This window comes from Rutidosis leptorrhynchoides, unplaced genomic scaffold (genome assembly GCF_046630445.1).
Source record: "Rutidosis leptorrhynchoides isolate AG116_Rl617_1_P2 unplaced genomic scaffold, CSIRO_AGI_Rlap_v1 contig289, whole genome shotgun sequence".
In the NCBI taxonomy this organism is placed as follows: Eukaryota; Viridiplantae; Streptophyta; class Magnoliopsida; order Asterales; family Asteraceae; genus Rutidosis; species Rutidosis leptorrhynchoides.
Window position 1 is genome coordinate 14,537 of NW_027266532.1, and position 19,861 is coordinate 34,397.

The 19,861-nt window shown below is 36.4% G+C and overlaps 5 protein-coding genes and 1 pseudogene across 5 annotated transcripts; 3 read left to right on the forward strand and 3 right to left on the reverse strand.

Annotated features, from left to right (window-relative positions):
- Window positions 1-347: 347 nt before the first annotated feature.
- Window positions 348-2,294, forward strand: LOC139882595 (cytochrome P450 71B34-like). Its single transcript, XM_071866885.1, is given in 4 exon segments — window positions 348-666; window positions 821-1,290; window positions 1,293-1,415; window positions 1,677-2,294. Coding segments are annotated over 4 exon segments (1,530 nt in total).
- An 851-nt stretch (window positions 2,295-3,145) lies between these two features.
- Window positions 3,146-6,336, reverse strand: LOC139882588 (stomatal closure-related actin-binding protein 1-like). Its single transcript, XM_071866877.1, has 11 exons — window positions 5,935-6,336; window positions 5,748-5,840; window positions 5,379-5,519; window positions 4,985-5,053; window positions 4,635-4,718; window positions 4,216-4,396; window positions 3,996-4,112; window positions 3,785-3,843; window positions 3,546-3,680; window positions 3,276-3,425; window positions 3,146-3,193 (listed from the first exon to the last, which is right to left on the reverse strand). The coding sequence occupies exons 1-11, from the start codon at window positions 6,334-6,336 to the stop codon at window positions 3,146-3,148; spliced, it is 1,479 nt and encodes a 492-aa protein (XP_071722978.1).
- Window positions 6,337-10,751: 4,415 nt separating this feature from the next.
- LOC139882596 (uncharacterized) lies at window positions 10,752-13,176 on the forward strand (annotated as a pseudogene).
- A 762-nt stretch (window positions 13,177-13,938) lies between these two features.
- LOC139882597 (pentatricopeptide repeat-containing protein At1g18485-like) lies at window positions 13,939-16,251 on the reverse strand. The gene has a single exon (XM_071866886.1). The coding sequence runs from the start codon at window positions 15,985-15,987 to the stop codon at window positions 13,939-13,941; it is 2,049 nt and encodes a 682-aa protein (XP_071722987.1). The 5' UTR covers window positions 15,988-16,251.
- A 422-nt stretch (window positions 16,252-16,673) lies between these two features.
- On the forward strand, window positions 16,674-18,371 carry LOC139882598 (uncharacterized). The gene is made up of 7 exons (XM_071866887.1): window positions 16,674-16,739; window positions 17,202-17,246; window positions 17,364-17,421; window positions 17,536-17,627; window positions 17,833-17,910; window positions 18,159-18,218; window positions 18,312-18,371. The coding sequence occupies exons 1-7, from the start codon at window positions 16,674-16,676 to the stop codon at window positions 18,369-18,371; spliced, it is 459 nt and encodes a 152-aa protein (XP_071722988.1).
- A 563-nt stretch (window positions 18,372-18,934) lies between these two features.
- On the reverse strand, window positions 18,935-19,795 carry LOC139882591 (10 kDa chaperonin, mitochondrial-like). Its single transcript, XM_071866881.1, has 3 exons — window positions 19,691-19,795; window positions 19,319-19,458; window positions 18,935-18,983 (listed from the first exon to the last, which is right to left on the reverse strand). Exons 1-3 carry the CDS (start codon window positions 19,793-19,795, stop codon window positions 18,935-18,937), a joined length of 294 nt encoding a protein of 97 aa, XP_071722982.1.
- Window positions 19,796-19,861: the final 66 nt, after the last annotated feature.

The following is a 19,861-nucleotide window of genomic DNA, read 5'->3' on the forward strand; positions in this document are numbered from 1 at the left end:
AGATTACTCTCGGGAATGGGAAACCCGGGTACTGTACAGCTATTCCCGGGAATGGGAAACCCGGGTCAAGGGGGCACGCATGTTCGCCACGTGTCACGCTCCCCTTGTCCCGTGAATGGTAAACCCGGGATCAGTATAATCCCGTGAATGGTAAACCCGGGACGCTAATTACGGTAATTAGCGTTGACGTCCCGAGAATGCCAAACCCGGGACATGTATTTCCGTCCACCTCCGACCAAAATCTCATTATTCCGACCACGTTTTAAAAATATATATTACAATTATAATTTCCCGTATTCGATATCCCTCAAAATATCCCAAAACTCACTCAGCCAAAGTCAACTGTAATGGAGCTTAGTTCGTCTCCTCTTCTTCTTCTTTTTCTTCCTATTCTTGTTCTTCTTGTCCTGGTAAAATGGAAGAGACATCAGATGATCAGAAAGCTTAATCTCCCTCCAGGACCACCCGGTCTTCCTATAATCGGAAACTTACACCAACTCGGTCCATTGGCTCATCAGTCTCTCTACCATATATCCAAGAAATATGGTCCTGTTATCTTCCTTAAACTCGGCCGAGTCCCTACAGTCGTTGTCTCGTCGGCCGACTCTGCAAAACAGGTTCTCAAAACACACGACCTCGAATGTTGCAGCAGGCCTCCTTTAGCAGGTTACTAAATTTATTTGTTTGCTGTAATTTAATTAATGATTCATCAATTCAATACTATATATACTACTAGTAATACATCTGTCTGCAGATAGATGACGTTTTTACTTTTTAGATTCATTGAAAAGTTTATGTAAGTACTATTAATTAAGTATAGGCACTGGAAGACTATCATACGAGTATTTGGATGTGGCCTTCACGCCATATGGCGATTACTGGAGAGAAATGAGAAAGTTTTGTGTCCTGGAGCTGTTGAGTCTCAAAAGGGTACAATCTTTTCGTTTCATTAGAGAAGAAGAAGTCGAGTTCATGATCAATTCGATATCTGAGTATTCGGCGACTGGCCAGCAGGTTGACTTGAGTGAAAAGATTCTGTCATTGACAGCGGACGTAACCTGTAGAGCTGCTTTTGGTAAGAGTTTCCGAGGAGGAGGATTGGATAATGATAGGTTTCAGAATATCGTTCATGAAGCTGTAGAAATGCTAGGGAGCTTCTCTGCTGCTGATTTCTTCCCTTACTTTGGTTGGATTGTTGATAGGATTTCAGGTCTTTATAAAAGAAGGGAAAGGTGTTTCCGAGATCTCGATGCTTTCTATCATAAACTCATACATGATCACTTGAATTCCAGACTTCAAACACTAAAAAACTTAAGGATTATGATATTCTTGATATCATGCTAGAATTTCATAAAAATCCTAATGATTCAAACTCCATTCAACTTACGGAAAATCACATTAAAGCAATGCTTATGGTAAGTTTTTTACTTTGTTTTCCTCTGTTTATTACTAAATCCTTATCAAAATATAGACGATGTTTTACATTTTTAATTTCTTTCATATCTACATGTATTTAGTCATTGATCATTAATCTTCACTAGGTACATGTTCATTTGGTTGAACGGTGAAAAACTATTTTGATGTGGAGGTAGTATATTAGTATTTTATTACTACATCCTTATCAAAGAAGAGAAAGGTGTTTCCGAGATCTTGATGCTTTTCTCTTTTGTCGGCAGGACATATTTCTGGCCGGAGTTGACACCGGAGAAATAACCATGGTGTTTGCCATGGCAGAGCTGGCTAAGAATCCTAGAATAATGAAGAAAGCTCAAGAAGAAGTTAGGAATTTGGTCGGAAACAAAGGAAAAGTTTCTGAAGCCGACATCGAAAAACTATCTTACCTGAAACTAATAGTGAAAGAAACTTTTAGGTTACATCCTCCAAGCGTACTATTACTTCCTCGAGAAGCAATGTCGAAATTCCAGATAAACGGGTATGATGTTTATCCTGGAACCCGGATCCAAGTTAATGTATGGGGGATCGGGAGAGATCCTACTATATGGCAAAATCCTGAAGAGTTCATTCCTGAAAGGTTCGAGGAGAGTCCGATCGATTACAAGGGACAACATTTCGAGCTGCTCCCGTTTGGAGGCGGTAGACGAGGGTGTCCAGCAATTATGATGGGAGTGTCTGTAGTTGAACTTGCACTTGCAAATCTCTTGTATTGCTTTGACTGGAAAGTGCCTGATGGAATGAAAGAGGAAGATATTAGCATGGAAGAGGGACCTGGTTTATCAGTTTATAAGAAGGAACCACTTAAGCTTGTTCCAATTAGATATAACATGTCTTCATAAAATAATCTCCAAGAGGAGACAGACTTATATAAATATATATACTCCCTCCGTCCCAAATTAGATGTTAATCTAATCATTTTCACACAAAAAAATAAAAACATGTTTTTAAGCTTATTTTCCAATATAATTATAATTATATAAACTAAAATACCCTCATGTGAGACATGTGGATGAAGATGGTGAAGTTTGTGAGGAAGAATGTATGGGATACATGAGGGTGAAAATGATTAGCATATAATGAAAAAATATAATTATTGTTCCTTAAACTCGTCAAAATTTGCATCTAATTTAAGACAAAAAAATATGTTTATATTAACATCTAATTTGGGACGGAAGGAATATTGATTTCAATATGTTATTCTAGGATATGATGATGGTAGCATATTCAATGTGATAACATCACGAACCGGATGATCTTGACGATCTCCTGGAAGTCAAGTGATCGCCTTGAAGAAGACAGGCTTCGTGGCATAAAGAATTCACATCGATATCTTATAACCATAATCAATCATAAGAATTCATAAATCTGACTACAAATCACCCCCTAAACACAAATGGGGATAAATGTTACACTCACTTTTTCTGTCTTTAGGACTAGGACACACTCAGGCCAACAAAAAAAACATGCCTTGTGTTGTTGTCGGGACAAAAATACCAAGGAAAGAAAACATCGAACAACGCCCCATGAATGAGATAATTAATTAATACAACAAACAAACCAATCACCCTCCCTATCTGATACTAATACAAACAGACTTTATACATTCAACAGTATGAAGATGTGAGGTGAGGTGAGGCTCAGCATAATTACAATTAGACGAGACGAGTGGAGTGGAGTTACTATGTGTTTGTTAGGTCTGTAATGGAGGAGATCTGTCTTCTGGTCCGGAAAGTGTGATCTGAAATGAAATTCTTGCTTAGGAAACATATTAAGTATTATTATACTCAAGTGTTATGATAAGGTGGGTGAAAACAACTTACATTGCAATCGAAAGCAAACCTCCTAGCGAGCATAATAGCAGCATTCCTTTCTCTCTCGGTTTCAAATGCTAATACGTAAGATGCGCCTTTCTTGGATTGCCAAAACAATGCCTGAGCTGCTGCATTGCCCCCTCCTCTTACTCCACAAAGCTAATAATAATAATAAAAAAAAAAAAAAAAGAAAAAAAAAAAACAAGTTATGTATGTATGTATGTATGTATTAGAAAGATGATGGGCAAATTATCAATCAAGTATAACTTAGTACTATACCTGCATTGAAGACGAATAATACTCCTTTGAAATACTTGTCTTTCCTTTACATAACTTCATTCTCATCTTCCCCACGTGAAGTACATGAATGGATTCTGATGGATTATCATTCCCATTCATTTGGGTAACAACCACCTGCATGCAAGTACATCATAATAATAAGCCAATGATGAAATGAATGATATGCCTGAAAAGACCATATATATCTAATCAACTTTCATAGGAAGATGATAACTTACATTAAATTCAACATCATGCTTCCTTACAAGCGCCTCAACGTAGCTTCCCAAACCAGGAGCTGCACAAGGAAAGAGAAACATTCTAGTAAGCAACCGCATCAGTACTGATTGGGATTATTGTTTCTTGTATTCTTCAGAAAGAAGAGCAAGATAAGATATTCTCATACACTCCAATGAGAAAGAAAAAAAAAACATGGATTTGAAATTACACCTGGATCGATAATGCCAGTGGTCGTCAAAGTGATCTGCTGTTCACCCAAAATAATTTCAGCTTGTATGGCTCGCCCAACATCAAAAGGCTCCGGGGCATAAATTGGCTTTGTGGCTCCTAAAATGGGAAAAACATTCAGAAACTCGAGTTCATCGAAACTTCAAGTTTGAACCTTTTTCTCAGATTCGGCAAGAACCTTGAGTAGCACAAGTAGACATACCTGATATTCGCTCCTTTTTGCCACCTTCAGATGATACACGATACCATTGGATTGAGCATTTGGCAAGCTCTGGGGCATTATCAGATGGAGGCTTAATCTGTAGGAAGGAGCCTAAAATTTCAGAACCCTCCAATTCATAAAAGTGGGATATGTTCTCCTCGCCTCTCTTGCACATTGCCAACTGCGAACAAGTCAAATAAAAAAAACCAATGAGGTTCAATAAAGCAAAGAGTTAAAACACCATATGGCAACTTTATACGTTGCATAACAGGGTTTTAATAGCTGAAGGACTTGGCAAAACTGATCAAAATTTTGAATTGGGACATAAATGAGCAGTAAAGAACTCTAAAAGGAAAAAACTGAGTACAGTTGTAACTGCTAATTAAAAGTTACAATTGTGGCATATAATAATGAACTACCTCTTTCTGAAGCTGAAGAGAACGCTTTGACTTCTCGGCAAGTTGAAGTCTCAAGGCCCGAAGCTCATGTTCCATATCCATTACCTACAGATTTAAGTTTAGGTCATTCACTAATAATAAACATAGTCAAACTACATAATTTCAAATTAGGGAAACAATGGAAAGTTATAGTAATTAACTATTGAGTATTACACTCACAAAAAAATTCATCATTCGATCCACAAAGAAAGACATCTAGCAACTTTTACTCCATTACAAAATTTTTGATAAGAAACAAGAATGAGAGAAATAGAAAATTACCAAGGCCATGCCTTGGGAAAAATATAACAATTAATAGTAAAAGACAAGACCTTGCTAGGCTGGTGCAGCATTTTGATTCTTCTAGCCTCTTGAACCTCTTTCATCAATTCCTCCAAATCCTAAAATTCCCATTCGAAATAAGTAACATTAGAGATAAAGCATGAACCAACATAAAGTTACAATCCTGAACGATGGAAGTGAAAAGAGTTCAGTAAATGCCACAAACAGCACACTGATGTGCATTTTCCTACTTTCCAAATTCCGATTACATATTCAAATATATGTCAAGATGCAGTTGTAGACCTAACAATTATGTCCCATATCCATCAAATAGCATTGGAATTCGAACAGTATTAAGTATTAAGTCAAGCAAAATCCCTCAAAGCCAGGAAATATCCAGTGAAACTGGAATGGGACTTAAAAAACTGCACAACTAACGCCAACCTGCTTTCCTGAAGCCCTTGATATTCGTTCATGCTCTTGAAGAGCCTCTTCCACCCTCTGTACTGCTGCTCTGGCACTCTCAATTTCAGCACGAGCATAAGCTCTTTCCTCATCAACAAGCTTCTTAGCATCTTCAGAAGCCTACAAATAAGTCCTAGCTAAGTACTCACTAATGATGAAAAGAGTAAAGAAAAAAGAAGCAAGCAAAATATGTAGTAATAAGAAAACAGTTTGCTTCGAATTTGGTGACCCATTGCACTATTTCTCGACTCGTTAACAACAAAGCTGCATCAATAAAGAATTCAAATCTACAAATATCCAACAACATGGACACATGGTAATCACCCAACATCTGAAAATCTACATTACCTGTTTAAGAAAACTTGCAAGCTTCTTCACTTCAGCTTTTTCTTGAATTAACTCTCCTTCTCTTTGAGTCAACTGGACTGCCAAGGCTTCCACCTGGAAAAAGAACAAGACTTGGAGTTTACAAGTTGCTTGGATTGAAAGATAGCATTGGACATAGATGTCAAAAAGGTGAACATGGGATACTAACCATAATAATAGCCTCCTCTACATCATCCTTGTTTCGACCTGCCACACGACCTCTCAAGGTTTCCAACGCATCTCTAAGCTTCTTCAAAAGAACATGTTTCTCCAATGAAGCAGCATCTCTGAGTCTAGCCTCTTCAGATAATTTAGCAGCAGCTGCCAATCCCCTCTCAAATTTACTAGCAAGGTCACGAACTGAAAGACGTTTCTGCTGGTCTAACAACAAGGCGGTCTCACGTGCAACAACTTCCTTCATGGATAGAACTTTGGGGTCATCCTTTGCATCCATGATCTGATTGTTTGCTCCAATTTTGTAATTTGGAAACCGACTAGTAGAAAACATTACATCAGCAGAGACTGCATCTTTTTTCATGGTATCGCCATAATCACGAGTTACCCTTGTCATCTCTTTAACTAAATAACCTGTTGAACCCAAAAAGTAAACTTTGTATCAAAGAATTTACCATACATACAACTTGTAAAGAGACTACTCAGCAGAAAAACTCGAGTGCGGGTCACAGCTTACCAACCTATCAGCTACTTAAACTAACCAAACCAGCATAACAAACAACACATTTCGTAGCTGCAACTAACCAAATCCAAATATCGATACTTTATCACCATTTTCGAGCTACAATCAGTTTCTCAGCATCGGTTTCAGATCATAGAAGCACAAACAGATAAAAGAGAACACACAAATGACACAGATCAACTCTATTCTAATTCAAATATCATACACACCATCTAAATTTCCAAATAAGCTAAGTATGCCATGGATCAGCACAGCAACAACCCCATAATTTAAATAAACTGGAAAACAAAAATTTACACTGTTAAAAAGAAAAAGAAAAAAAACAAAACCCAAAACAGAAACTGAGAAACCTCCACCAGAAGCTCTTCAACAAGACAAAACCTTAGGTGAAAAAAAATTGAAGACTGTGTCCAAAAAAGGAGGAACCTTTGACTTACAAATATCATCCAAAAATGGAAACAAATAAAACCCAGATTTTGTATGTTAAGCTGTCAAAGATTATTGCTCCTTTTTCTGTTCTCAAGATTCCAAATTTCAGAGAGAGAGAAACTAATTGTTGGAGAAGAAGAAGAAGACATGTATAAAGGTGTTTGTTGTGGTTGTGGGGGTTTAGCTTTTTGAAAAGGAAAGTGAGAGAATGAATGAATGAGAGAATGAGCTAAGCTGAAAAATCGTATTTCTTCCGTACCAAATTAAAATTATATGTTAAAATAAATATAATCTTTTTATTAAATTAAATTTAAATTTTAATAAATTTAAAAAATATTAATTATATTTATTCATTATATTTTTATCAATTTTATCATTTTTATATATTTTTATTATTTTTATTATTTTTATATTATTTTGGAGGATTTTTTAAGTCTGTATAATCATAATTATATTAAAAAATGAATTTATAAATATAATTTTTTTTTATTTGTGTGAAATATAACATTTAATTTGGAACGAAAAAATAATAATAATTTATTTAATTTTTCAAATAATATAATTTCATCCTCATAACTTTGTTTTTGTATGAATTCATCCTTGAATTAAATAGTTTGTTTTTACTCCATGCCTTAACCTGCCTAATCCACTTATTTTTTAGCTAATTAATCAAAAAATAACCTGGCTATAAACTTAAGCCCTTATAATTTATATTTCAATCATTTTTCTCTCTTACTTATTCTTGCTTCAAATTGCGGATTTTATTAGAATGCAATATATATATAGTAATAAATCATAATAATGCTTTTATGCTTTACAACTTATAATGATTTAATGGGTTCCACAAGTATGAAACTGTACAAATTTTATATGAAAAATTTTCGGAACAGTTTATTTATTAAAAAAAAAAACAGAAGCATGGCCTTTGTATAATTTACCTGTTCATTTAATTGTATTTAATTATTTGAATCTACTATAGATAGAGATGTGTAAGTTATTACTCTTAAAAGTTGTGAAGAGTTTATTATAAAGTACAAATCTCGATGCATTAAATTTAAATTTAAGGCGGATATAAAGAGAAGATGTCGTGGAGATTACGAAATTAATTTCAGTCATTACTTTGGAATGTTAGAATGTTAGATCATAGATTCATATTGAGTTGCTTATCATGCATGGTTGGATTTTGAACGTTGAAGAGTTCTTATTAGAACGAAATCGTGTTAAGAGTCGATGTGCTAACTAAAGTTGAAAAAGTATTCAAAAAACGTACACTTTTTTTATCATTATTTTTGGGATAATGACAGTTTAGGTCCCTCACATTCTCAAAAGTTTGCAACTGGCTTTCGAAACTATAGTTTAAGTTATTAGGGTCCTTAAACTTTCCGTCAGCATCCGGGTCCTCGACGTCAAAATGACCGTTTTGCAGGCTGACATGTAAAGTATCAAATTTTCCATATGTTCTGTGATTATTGCACACGTTCGCTGACACGTGCTGACTTAACTGTCCGTTAATTAACACGTCACTGAATGTAACGGTCATTTGACGTTAAGACACAGATACTGGACGGAACTATAGTTGAGGGATCCAGATAATGAAAGTATAGCTCCAAGGAGCCAGTTGCGAAGTTTGTAAAGTTAAAGGACCTGAAATGTCATTATCACTTCTTTTTTCTTTGAATTTCAACTTAATTATATTAACAAATAAACTAATTAAGCTAATGATGACGTTTAAGAACTAAAATATATTTTAAGATATACTATTTCTCAAAAAGATGATTTCGATTTCTTCCTAATACTCAAAAAGATTGGACGGTTGGATGAGGAAGCTTAGCTGCTCGATCCCGACTCTATATGGGTGGCGGATACCGGTTGACCATTGCCGTCCATCTTTACATAGCTATTTCCGTCCACACAAATCCAAAAAACATCAATAATTAATCAGATGTTAAGTAGTAGTCAGAGATTGATCCGATATATCAGAAAAAAATACATTACCCTAATATTTCCACCTTAATTGTATCAAGTATAATGTTTTTTTTCGAATTTAATAGTTGAATTGTGTGGACGATATTTCAATCATTAAGATTTTTAATTCTTTCAGGACCTAAACAAATTAAAACCTTAAATTCAATATATCTGATTGATTGCACTGGTAGTTATGATTGTTAGTGACCTTCTTGTTGCATCAAAGACAACTTGTGAATAACCCTAGCTACATTTTTCTTTTCTTTTATTTTGCTAAAATGATCACAAGAACATCAAATACTTGTTGGCTTTTCAATCAACGTCCCCCCTCTTATAAGCCAACAATAGGCATAGATAAAATACTTTAAAAAAGGCTGTAAAGTCAAAGTAGGCATCAAATTTGAGGTCAAAAAAATTAAGTTTAGATTAGCCTAAATAAATGATATCATCAATCACGATTCTTGATTTCCACGGTTATTCTAAGATGGCAAATATATGTATAAATATACATGTTTTATATCGATGAATGTGTACATTTGAAATATTGTATTATTTATTTTATGAGTTTTGGAAGAATTTTTAGTAATCTTCGTTAATAAAACATGCTCAATGACATCTCTAGAAGATTCAAATTTCTATTCCAACTTCATACACTAAAGAAGAAAAGTCACAAAAATAGAATAAAATAAAATGATTTCGGTACTCCTTTCTCGTGTTTGAAGTTTGGAAATCTCAATCTCAATATTTGAACAGATAAAATTCATAGAAATATATCAAATGACATTTTTAACTATAAATTAGACGGTTCTCATATCTAATTATATTATAGAAAGAAAAAGATTTTTGAGTTTTATTTTATATTCCATATTATATTGTGCATCACATCTTTGATATGGGATTTGGCTTCGATCAATATCATTATCATATTAATCTGATAACAAACTTATAGTTAAAAATGTTGAGCTGTCTTTAGATTTCCCTATCAATAATCTTGTGACATGAACGTCAAAATAAATAAATGAATCTTGTGACATTATTTAATGGGTTACAAAAATCTCTTGGCCAAATATCGGTGAAGAAAGTAATTTATCTTACTCGTCCCGTCTCAAAATAAATGATATTATATTTTTAAATGTATTTAAATAAATATATATTTAGTGAGTAATTTTCACTAAATTTATAGTTAAAATTCTATAAATTAATAATGTCAGGACCGGAGAAATTTATTAATTTAGAGAGTTATTAATTTATCGATAAATTAATAATTATTAATTTAAAGAGTTTTTAACCGATTCAACGTAATTCATATGGCGTCGAATACTCTTCATAACTTTATGATACAATACAAAAATAAAACACATTGAGCTATTGGATGTAATAAAAAAAGTTAGAGATGAGTTCCAAATAGACTTAAACTTTAAAGGAAAACAGACAACTATTGAATCATATTTCAATAGAGTGTCTATGAATTATTAATTTATGATTTTTTTGGGACCAAAAATTATAAAGGGATTTTTCGAAAAATTATTATCTTATTATTTTATCGAGTTTTTCAATTTTTTACATTGGCCAAAGTCGAGATCGGACAAATTTATTATTAAAAGAGTTTATTAATTAATCGAGTATTAATTTAAAGAGTTTCTACTGTGTATTTTGTGAAATAAAATTATAAATCACTAATTTTTTTATTTTAGATTTTTTCGGATATTCTCACAACCGACGCTGTAAGACTAATCTCTCATTCCAACTGTCAGTGTACGAAATGATAGGAAATTGATAACATATTTTTTTCTATTTGTAGAAACTGAGGATCGAATCGAGACAATTTTTTTTTATATATAAAACACCAACTTAAGGAAAAAAAAATTTCATAGATGATTAAGAAAAATATTAAAATGGGCCAAGATGGGTTTGTTTTTGGGCCCAAAAGAAAAGTTGCTCCTTGGCCCAGCACTGAGAATCTGAGATCTTCCTCCTCCGCCAGTCCGCCACTAAGATCGGTAAGGTTGAGAGCAAGCTCTGACGATGTCTTCTTCTTCTTCTTCCATTACCCTTTCTAAAAGCATAATCATGGGTCCTCCCAAAAGACACATCTTCCCATTCATTCTCATACTTTCTCTTTCTATCCTCTTCCTTTACATTTCCTACAGCCACTCGCCACTCTCTACCGCCGTCGCCGGAACTAACCAAAATTCCAAATTTAACCTTCCCCGCACAACCAACTCGCCCAACTTCACTCTCATTATAAAAGTCCTAACCTTCAACCGTCTCTCCTCCCTTTCGCGGTGCCTTCGCTCTCTCGCCTCCGCCGACTACCTCTCCGACACCGTGCACCTCCACGTCTACATCGACCATTTGCCGACAGATAAAATTCCCCAGACGGAGATTATTGATTTTGTTGATGGGTTTTGAGTGGAAATCTGGAAACAAGTTTGTTCATTACCGAACTGGGAATGTTGGGTTGCAGGCTCAGTGGTTGGAGGCGTGGTGGCCGAGCTCCGATCACGAATTTGCCTTTGTTGTAGAGGATGATCTGGAAGTTTCCCCTTTGTTTTACAAGTTTTTGAGAGAGTTGATTGTGAATTATTACTTCAATCAGTCCAATTTTAGTCCCTACATCTATGGGGCTTCTCTTCAGAGACCAAGGTTCGTACCAGGTAAAGTAATGATTTAGATTAACTGGAGTTTAAGTGAAGGATTTGCTTGATTGATGTTCTAGTTTGTATGAGATTTGGAATTACAACAAGTTCCAATTCATTAGCATAGTAATATTGAATTCCAAATAGCAGAAGATCCTAGTTTAGATGCTCTATGAAGAGCGAGATTTAGATGCAATCCATTTGATTTAGTTATACATTTCGATTACCTACCGATGTCTTTAGACCTATTGGTTTGCTTTGAAGTTGCATAATTGTGATTTATCACCTATAGTTACTACTTTTCGATAGCTCAATGTGCTGCTTTACCATTTTATCATTCGTGGTTATATTATTGATATGTACAGGTAAGCATGGAAACAAGATACATTTGGATTCTGGAACACATCTCTTCTTATACCAGTTGGTTGGAACATGGGGTCAGCTCCTCTTTCCAAAACCTTGGAAAGAATTCAGACTGTGGTATGACAAAAATAAGGCCATGGGCATCAAGCCAATCATTGATGGAATGGTAATTCTCTGTGATTTACTCTTTTTGTTTGGGTGGACTTGATTTAAGTGATTGTGAACCGAACTAAAGTTGACGAACAGGTGACGACAGGGTGGTACAAGAAGTTAGGGGAGAAAATATGGACACCCTGGTTCATAAAGTTCATCCATTCTCGCGGTTATTATAATTTCTACACCAATTTTGAACACGAAAGAGCACTGAGTGTCTCTAATAGAGATGCTGGCGTTAACTATGGGAAAACAGCCGGTCCGGACTCCCAATTGTTGGATGAAAGTTCTCTTGATTTTAATTTTCTAGAAATGCGGCCTCTAAGTAATGTGAAATGGTACGATTTCTGTTTCAGAAGAGTACTTCCTGGAAGAGTCGCAAGAAGTTTGGACGAACTTGAGGCTATTCTTCTCTCTTTACCGAAAACTGAAACTGTAGTGCTTTTGAATCTATTTGGGGCTTCAGAGGCAATTGCAAGAAACCTGCTCTGCCATTTCGAGAGGCTAAATATTCAGAACTACATAATTTTGGGCCCTCATTCTGACATGCTGTTTGATTTCGCTAGAAGAGGTCATCCTGTTATTGACGCAGACCAATTTTTTTGACAGTATCAGATCAGGCAGATCAACGAAATTTCAGGATTCTGATGAAAGCCTTATCAAAGAGCGGCTATCAAAGGCATATATGGTTAAGAAATGCTTAGATCATAGTTACAGCTCCTTTATAGTGGATGCAAACATTCTTTTTATCAGTGAGAATTTGTTTATTTCATCCCTTGAACCCACTCACGACTTTTATGCTGGAAAAAGCCTGGACTTTTTGTTCTTGAGAAGCTCTCCTTCTGCTAAAAAGATATGGACTGTTGATTTTTTAAACAAGGCAGCTAATGTGGATACAGTTTCGTTACCCTCAGAGGAAAGGAGATTTGTGAACAAAGTTGCGAACTTGCTGGAACAGAGTAGTGCAAGGATGGAGTGGGTTGAAGAGACAAGTCTTGGCATGAAGATTAGTGCAGACCAATCTTCTTTAGAGAGTGGGAAGAAGATGGTCTATTGGTCTTCTGAGATGTCTCTGGATATGATTCAAAGTCGACTTAAAGAATTGAATTTGTGGGTTGTAGATGGTGACCTTGCTTGTACCGCTGTAGTTTGTCATCAGCCATAACACTTCTTATGTTCTGTGTGATTTGATTTACTGTACTTCACACATTGTTCTAGCTTAATTTCCACCCACAGGGGAATCCGGAAGTGTGGGTATTGAAATGCTTTGAAGCAATTGCGAATGTCTCATGTATAAATGTCAAAGTATACTGGTTTGTCTTTGCCGATCTTATCTGGATTTTGCTTCTAGTGGGGTGATTAACGTCCTCAAAACCAGATTTTGCTTCAATCGAGCGTATCAGCCTTCATCCTAGTATACTGGTTTGTCTTTGCCGATCTTATCTGGATTCCTGATTAGTTTTGTGAGTCGAGGGATCCTTTTCTGAAATCTTTCTGACACGATATTCAATATTTGAAGAAAAATTGTACTACTATCTTGCATACGAGGAAGAAATTGAATTATTATCACTTGGAATAGCAATACTTCTGATTGATTAAGATTTTCATTTTGCAATTCTAACTTTAGAGTTGAAGAAGTTAGCAAACTTGTCTTCTTTCAATGTGGATATAGAATTAAATTTTCTCAAACTTTATGTTGTGACAAATTTACAATGGTTCACCCCTTCAACAATACACATTTCAATTCAGTGTCACAAACAAATGCCCTAACAAGAACCTCGTATGATAAGCATAGTTAGCCATTCGATTGAACAAATATGCAAATTAAGATGGACAGTGTCATTATTCAAGAAAGAATGTGGTCATGACCCAGTTTTCACGAGTAATTGGCTATACGGCGCTGTAGGTACATACAAGGCGAAACAATTTAACAGGAGCCAAAATGTAAAGTAGGATCAAAATTGTCTAGTTTCTCTCCAGCTACAAAAGCATGTACCTGGTCTTGGACTTGAACCCAACTGCAACCAGGGTTCTTCCTTGCTCCTCTAGACTTCATCAATTCCCTTATCCTATTTGCATCCTCATATTTCCCTGCTTCAGCGTACATATTCGAAAGAAGCAAGTAATACCCAGGATACTGAGGTTTTAACTCGAACAAATGCTCGGCAGCCCAAGTGGCATACTCTATGTTCCCATGGATTTTACTGGCACCTAATAAAGCTCCCCAGATATTGGTATCTGGTATAATGGGCAGGCTTTTGATAAGTTCAGCAGCTTCTTCCATCAATCCAGCTCGACCCAGGAGATCAACCATACAAGCATAATGCATTTCAGTAAATTTAATGTTCCGAGCCTTCATATCCTCAAAGAATTTCTTCCCTTTCTCGACTTGTCCTCCATGACTACATGCTGTCAAAACTGCAATATACGAGACTGAATCATATTCTACACCGTCTTCCTTCATCGCTTCAAAAAGGTTAATTGCGGTATCAAACTCGCCTAACATACCATAACCCAAAACCATGGTATTCCATGAGGCCACGTCTTTGTTAGGAATCCTGTCGAAGATCTTATTAGCTAGATCGATCCGTCCAGATTTGGTGTAGAAGTCCAAAAGAGAGTTAGAAACAAATAGATGAGAGTTCAGATGTTTCCTTATTGCTACTCCATGGATCTCTCTCCCTTGCTTTGTCGCAGATTGATTAGAGCAAGCTGAAAGAGCTCCCATAAAGGAAACTACATCGCGTTTCATACCTATAGCGCCCATGTCCGAGAATAATTTCAAAGATGTCAAACATTCATTACTTTGAGAATAGCCGATGATGAGTATGTTGTAAGAAACTTCGTCTTTGAGGGAAATGTCGAATACATTGCTAGCTAGAGTCAAGCAACCGCATTTCGCATACATGTCAGATAGAGCATTGGATACAAACAAATCAGACGCAGATCCTGAGCGAATTGTCCTTGCATGGATTTCTTTCCCAGTAGAAATGAGACGCAGCCTCGAACATGCTGGAAGAACATTTGTGAAGGTAATAAAGTTCGGAATCTCGCCATGAGCTTGCATTTGTCTTAGTAATTCTACAGCTTCTAACTCAACCTTGTTTTGAGCACAGTTCGCAATCATGGCATTCCAAGAAACAACATTTCGTGTATTCATTGTCCGGAACACATTTGTAGCTGAAGTCGAGTTACCTGATTTTGAATACAAATCAATTAATGAGTTTGCAATAAAGAGGTCGTTGATAACCATCCTTAAACAGAAACCATGAAGCTCCTTCCCTAACCTGAAAAGTTCCAACTCAACCAACACAGGCAGCATGCTAGAGATGGCAACTGAATTGGGCATCTCCCTTACATCGATCATCAACTTCAACACATCCAGGGCATCCATGTAATGCTTCGTGTATGCTAGACTAGTGATGACTGCATTCCACGAAACCTCATTCCTATCTACCATCTCTCTAAACACTTGTTTGGAAGCCTTCACATTTCTACATTTACCATAAGCATCAATCAACGCATTTCCGATGGTCACTTGAGAATCCAGCCCAGCCTTCACAACATAGCAATGAATCCACTCCGTCATCTCAAAATCTTCAAGCCCTGCACATAAGGGTAACGCGCTAACTACACTAACCACATTTGGCTTAAATCCAGACATCAAATTCATGTCTTTAAACAAGTCAAGCGCTTCCCCATGAAACCCATTAACTGAAAAGGCCCCAATAATAGTATTCCAGGACACGATATCTCTTTCGTGCATTTCATCGAACACTATCCTCGCATACCTCGTTTCCTTCACATTGCCATAAAACAATAGCAGGGTGTTGTTCACATACACATCTGAATCAAACCCATGTTTAAACACACACCCATGAATCTCCATACCCTTTCGAAACTCGCATTTATCAGCACAGGCCTTGAGGACAAAAGGGAAGGTATGATCATCAGGTCTAATTCCAATCCTGACCATTCTGTTATAAGTACGAAACTCATCATCAACGTTAGCAATCGACAGAGCACGGATAAGGGTATTCCACAAGAATGCAGTCTGAGAAAACCCAACTGATCGTTCAAATAGAAAGAGTGAGACTTTGGGATCACCAAAAGAGGAATACTTGAGAATGAGCGAAGCACAGAGAGAGATACTTGGAGGGAGTAAGCCATTAGTGACTGCAAGTGCGTGTGACTCTTTGGTTTGACGGAGCGATTGAGAATTAGAGCATAGCGTGAGGAGATTGATCGGAGTTTCAGTGCCGGCGGCGGAAAATCGGCGGTGAAAGGGAAATGTGGCGGCTAATTGAATGATTCTACGGCTACGAGCATGGATTTGAAATGACATGTATCATGTATGTGGAATTTGATTTGAGTATGGAGCAAATGAAAAATGATTACAATTTTGGCGGCTGTCAGAGGATGAAGAAGGTCATTTTGGCGGGACCGGGATCGAATCAAGCCGAATAAGAATGGGTTCGGTTCAACATTATTCGAACCGATTTTGGTCGCTATTTGCATATTTGCACTTTTATAGTACTTTCACTTTAAGTACCAACAATTGAATGAATGACTTTTAAGTCCTCAATTCAACGCCGCAAATAAATTCACAGTCACAATTGTAAAATTAGGAGGAGAACGAAACTCAGAGCGAGAGAGAGAGAGATGGACGAAGACGAATTCGAACGCCTCCTGGAGCTTTTCCCTGTAGTGAGACCTCGAGACTACCATGTAACTCTAAATCTCTACCTTCTCTCTCTCTCTTTGTTTGTATCTATATTTGTTCGCCGTTAGTTATGTTTTGGATTGCTTGATTTTGTTTGAAGAAACCCTTGAATTCTGGGAATTTTTTTGTACCCTTTTAGTTGTTTCCATTGGGTTTCTGCTGCAATTTGTTCAAGGTTTTGAAACAAGTGAAAATGGTTTCTTAAAATTCCTTCAACTATGTCAAAAATTTATGCTTCCTGGAATCTTATAGAGATATCACAAATTTTTATTAGTATTTCTGACAATCCCATATCTGAAACTGGGTTGGAAAATTCTGCAAGTTCTATTGAGATTCTAACTGGGTTGTAATCATTCTGGGGATTTATGTATATGCTTATGCAAATGGCAACAGACTCTTGCCTTCCTTTGCCATGTTCTTAGCTCTATTTTTGGTATCTAATTGAAAATTTCTCTTTTCAATGACAGGTCGATACTCACACACAATACAGTTCTCGCTCTGGACACAGTGAGGTACTACTGCTATAAACATGCCCCCGCGTTTCTGATTTTCCTTTTTCTTTCCGTAAGTTATATCCTCTTGAGTTGCATATATTGTTTGCACTATATTTCTATGTATTTGTGTGACAGGACTGGCATGATGCATGGGAACAAGACGACAAATGGACCAAAGGAATCAACTTACATGGTAGGTCATCAGAAATGATTGTTTCGTCAATCATAATTTCGTCAAACATGCATCTTCTCTCAGTCCAGCTTGTTGAATATTTTTGCAAAAAAATTGAAAATGGCATTATGGCAGGCAACCCTGCAGAGTTATATGACAATGAACCAATTGACCCTAGTTTCCTTTTAACTATGTTCTTTATCCGACGAGATTTCTTTTCATGGAGAGTTTGCTTAAACTACTAGGGTGTTATCTGCAAAACCCAGCTCACAACTTTCCCTGTCTTTTGATTTTCTGGCTTGAAAAGCTTCAATGTTGTATTACCGCATGCATGTATCAGTTTGTGTAAAGTAGTGACTGAATTTTGATGACGGGAAAGGAGTTGGTATCAGATTCAGATTTATGATTAATTTTTGTGCTAACATCATATAGACTTTCGCTCATGGTGATTCCTTGCTCCTTTGGGCAGATTCATTCTGGGAAAAGCTAAAATTGGCGGCTGAGAAGAAGGTAAGTTTATTGCTTGTTACAGTTCCTTTAGCCTGCTGAGCTTGTCGTGCTATAGATATTATTGGATGGTAGCTCTTTATGGCTAGTTCTATCTGTATAGGTTCATGATAATTAACCCCAGGATATCACCTTCCAATTTTCTATGGCTACAATTTGAAAATTTGTGGTCTTGAGGGTATGTAAATACGACTTGTATACCTTCTGAGGGGAGAAAATGGAGTTTCAGCTTGTGCGCTTCTTTAATGTAGGTGGGTGCTGCAGATGCGGAGAAATTTTGCCGGGCTTTTCAACGAATTCATCATCAAGTCGTATGTTCTGTTCTCAGAAGGCTACATTAAAATTTTAGCTCTGTCTGGTCTTTGTTAATCAAACAATGTAATTTTTCTCTCCAATGTTTCCAGGTGTACAACGAACTGAGCATGGATGCCGCTTGGAAGTTTTTGAACTCTTCAAGATGTTAAGAAGGTCGCGTTTCTTGTGCGTCTGTGGATCCCTGGATGTTTGTTTGGAACAGTATAAACTCGTGAAAATGTAATGGAAATGATGTATCCTACTGAATGGTTTAATTTGTTGGATTAACATTCAGTTCTTGATTTTATTGGTACAATCAGAACAAAAGAACAATCAAATGCTGATATTGGCATGGTTTGCCTTCACATTCACCGACAAAATATTTTAAACCCCTCGGGTGAGGTTCAATATAGTCGCAGAAATCCATAGTTAAAAACCATCTCGATTTTGATTTATTAGTCTTATATGCACATTCTTGGTTTATATTCTGATCTCGTACCATGAAATGAAGGAGAAGGAATGTATAATCAATTCGGACACAACTATTAATAGCTCGAGGAAGCAACGATTTCAATCATAATGCGTCTTGGAATCCCCTCCATAATATCTATTAGCAACAAAGTTTGATTTGCAATTAAAACACAACCGTTAAGTAGCAAAACGCTCAAAACATAATACAATTCCTAATTGCAGACCAACATCCCCTTGCTTATTTGAAGAACCATACGGTGCATTACTCATGGAGTGTGCCCAAAATATCATCGTCTCTGAATAGATGATACCTGAAAATAAAAGAAGATGCTTTAATTTATAAACTGGCCAAGTCAAAACTCAAAACATTAGACTATGCTAGCAGAAAAGAAGCTCGAGTGGAATGCAATTACGTAGAAACTGCGGCACATTACCACTAGCCCGAAAAATCGATTTCACCATATGTGACAGTAAATTCAGTTTACAAAGTAAACAGAAGTTCACACGATATGTAGTTATAAATTTACCAAGAGCAACCAGCAGCTTGACTTAAGTAGACAATCTAACAAATGATCTAAAGAACAACTAGGCAGCAATAGGAAAACATGAGGTATGGCCCCAAAGAGGAAGATAAAAGGAATCTTACTGTTTATCACCAAGCTTGACTTCAGTGCCACCATATTCAGCCAAAAGAACAGTATCTCCTTCCTTCACGCTAACAGGAATAATCTTCCCATCTCTATCACGAGAGCCAGGGCCCACAGCAACAACTTTAGCAGAGTTCAGCTGAAAATTGAATCATCAGTAATTGAAATACAGAAACTGGGTATTGGTGAAATGAGCAGCAATTGCAAATACAGTATAAATCAGCAAATGGGTATTGCAATACAGAAACTGGGTATTAGTGAAATGAGCAGCACTTGCAAATACAGCATATATCAGCAAATGGGTATTGAAATACAGAAACTGGGTATTGGTGAAATGAACAGCAATTGCAAAACAGATATAAAAAGATTACCTTGGCGGTTTTCTCAGGGAGCAAAATCCCAGAAGTGGTTTTGGAAGGAGGAACAATTTTCTCAACCAAAACACGATTGAACAATGGGATCAAACGCTTAGCCATTTTCCAATTTCTCCACTGAATGAAGAAACTCGTACACAGAGAGACTAGAAGGTTCGCTTTTGGGGT

Bases quoted from the DNA above. Each gene is read 5' to 3' on its own strand.
- LOC139882597 (XM_071866886.1), bottom strand. From the start codon at position 15,987: ATGGTCAGGATTGGAATTAGACCTGATGATCATACCTTCCCTTTTGTC.
- LOC139882591 (XM_071866881.1), bottom strand. From the start codon at position 19,795: ATGGCTAAGCGTTTGATCCCATTGTTCAATCGTGTTTTGGTTGAGAAA. The intron at 19,459-19,690 runs GTAATCTTTTTA...TTCAATTTTCAG, and splicing joins TCCCTGAGAAAACCGCCAAG to CTGAACTCTGCTAAAGTTGT. The intron at 18,984-19,318 runs GTAAGATTCCTT...TTTTATTTTCAG, and splicing joins GTCAAGCTTGGTGATAAACA to GTATCATCTATTCAGAGACG.
- LOC139882598 (XM_071866887.1), top strand. From the start codon at position 16,674: ATGGACGAAGACGAATTCGAACGCCTCCTGGAGCTTTTCCCTGTAGTG. The intron at 17,422-17,535 runs GTAGGTCATCAG...GCATTATGGCAG, and splicing joins CAAAGGAATCAACTTACATG to GCAACCCTGCAGAGTTATAT. The intron at 17,628-17,832 runs GTTTGCTTAAAC...AACATCATATAG, and splicing joins GAGATTTCTTTTCATGGAGA to ACTTTCGCTCATGGTGATTC.
- LOC139882588 (XM_071866877.1), bottom strand. From the start codon at position 6,336: ATGACAAGGGTAACTCGTGATTATGGCGATACCATGAAAAAAGATGCA. The intron at 5,054-5,378 runs GTTGGCGTTAGT...TGGGAATTTTAG, and splicing joins CAAGGGCTTCAGGAAAGCAG to GATTTGGAGGAATTGATGAA. The intron at 4,719-4,984 runs GTCTTGTCTTTT...TTAAATCTGTAG, and splicing joins TGCTGCACCAGCCTAGCAAG to GTAATGGATATGGAACATGA.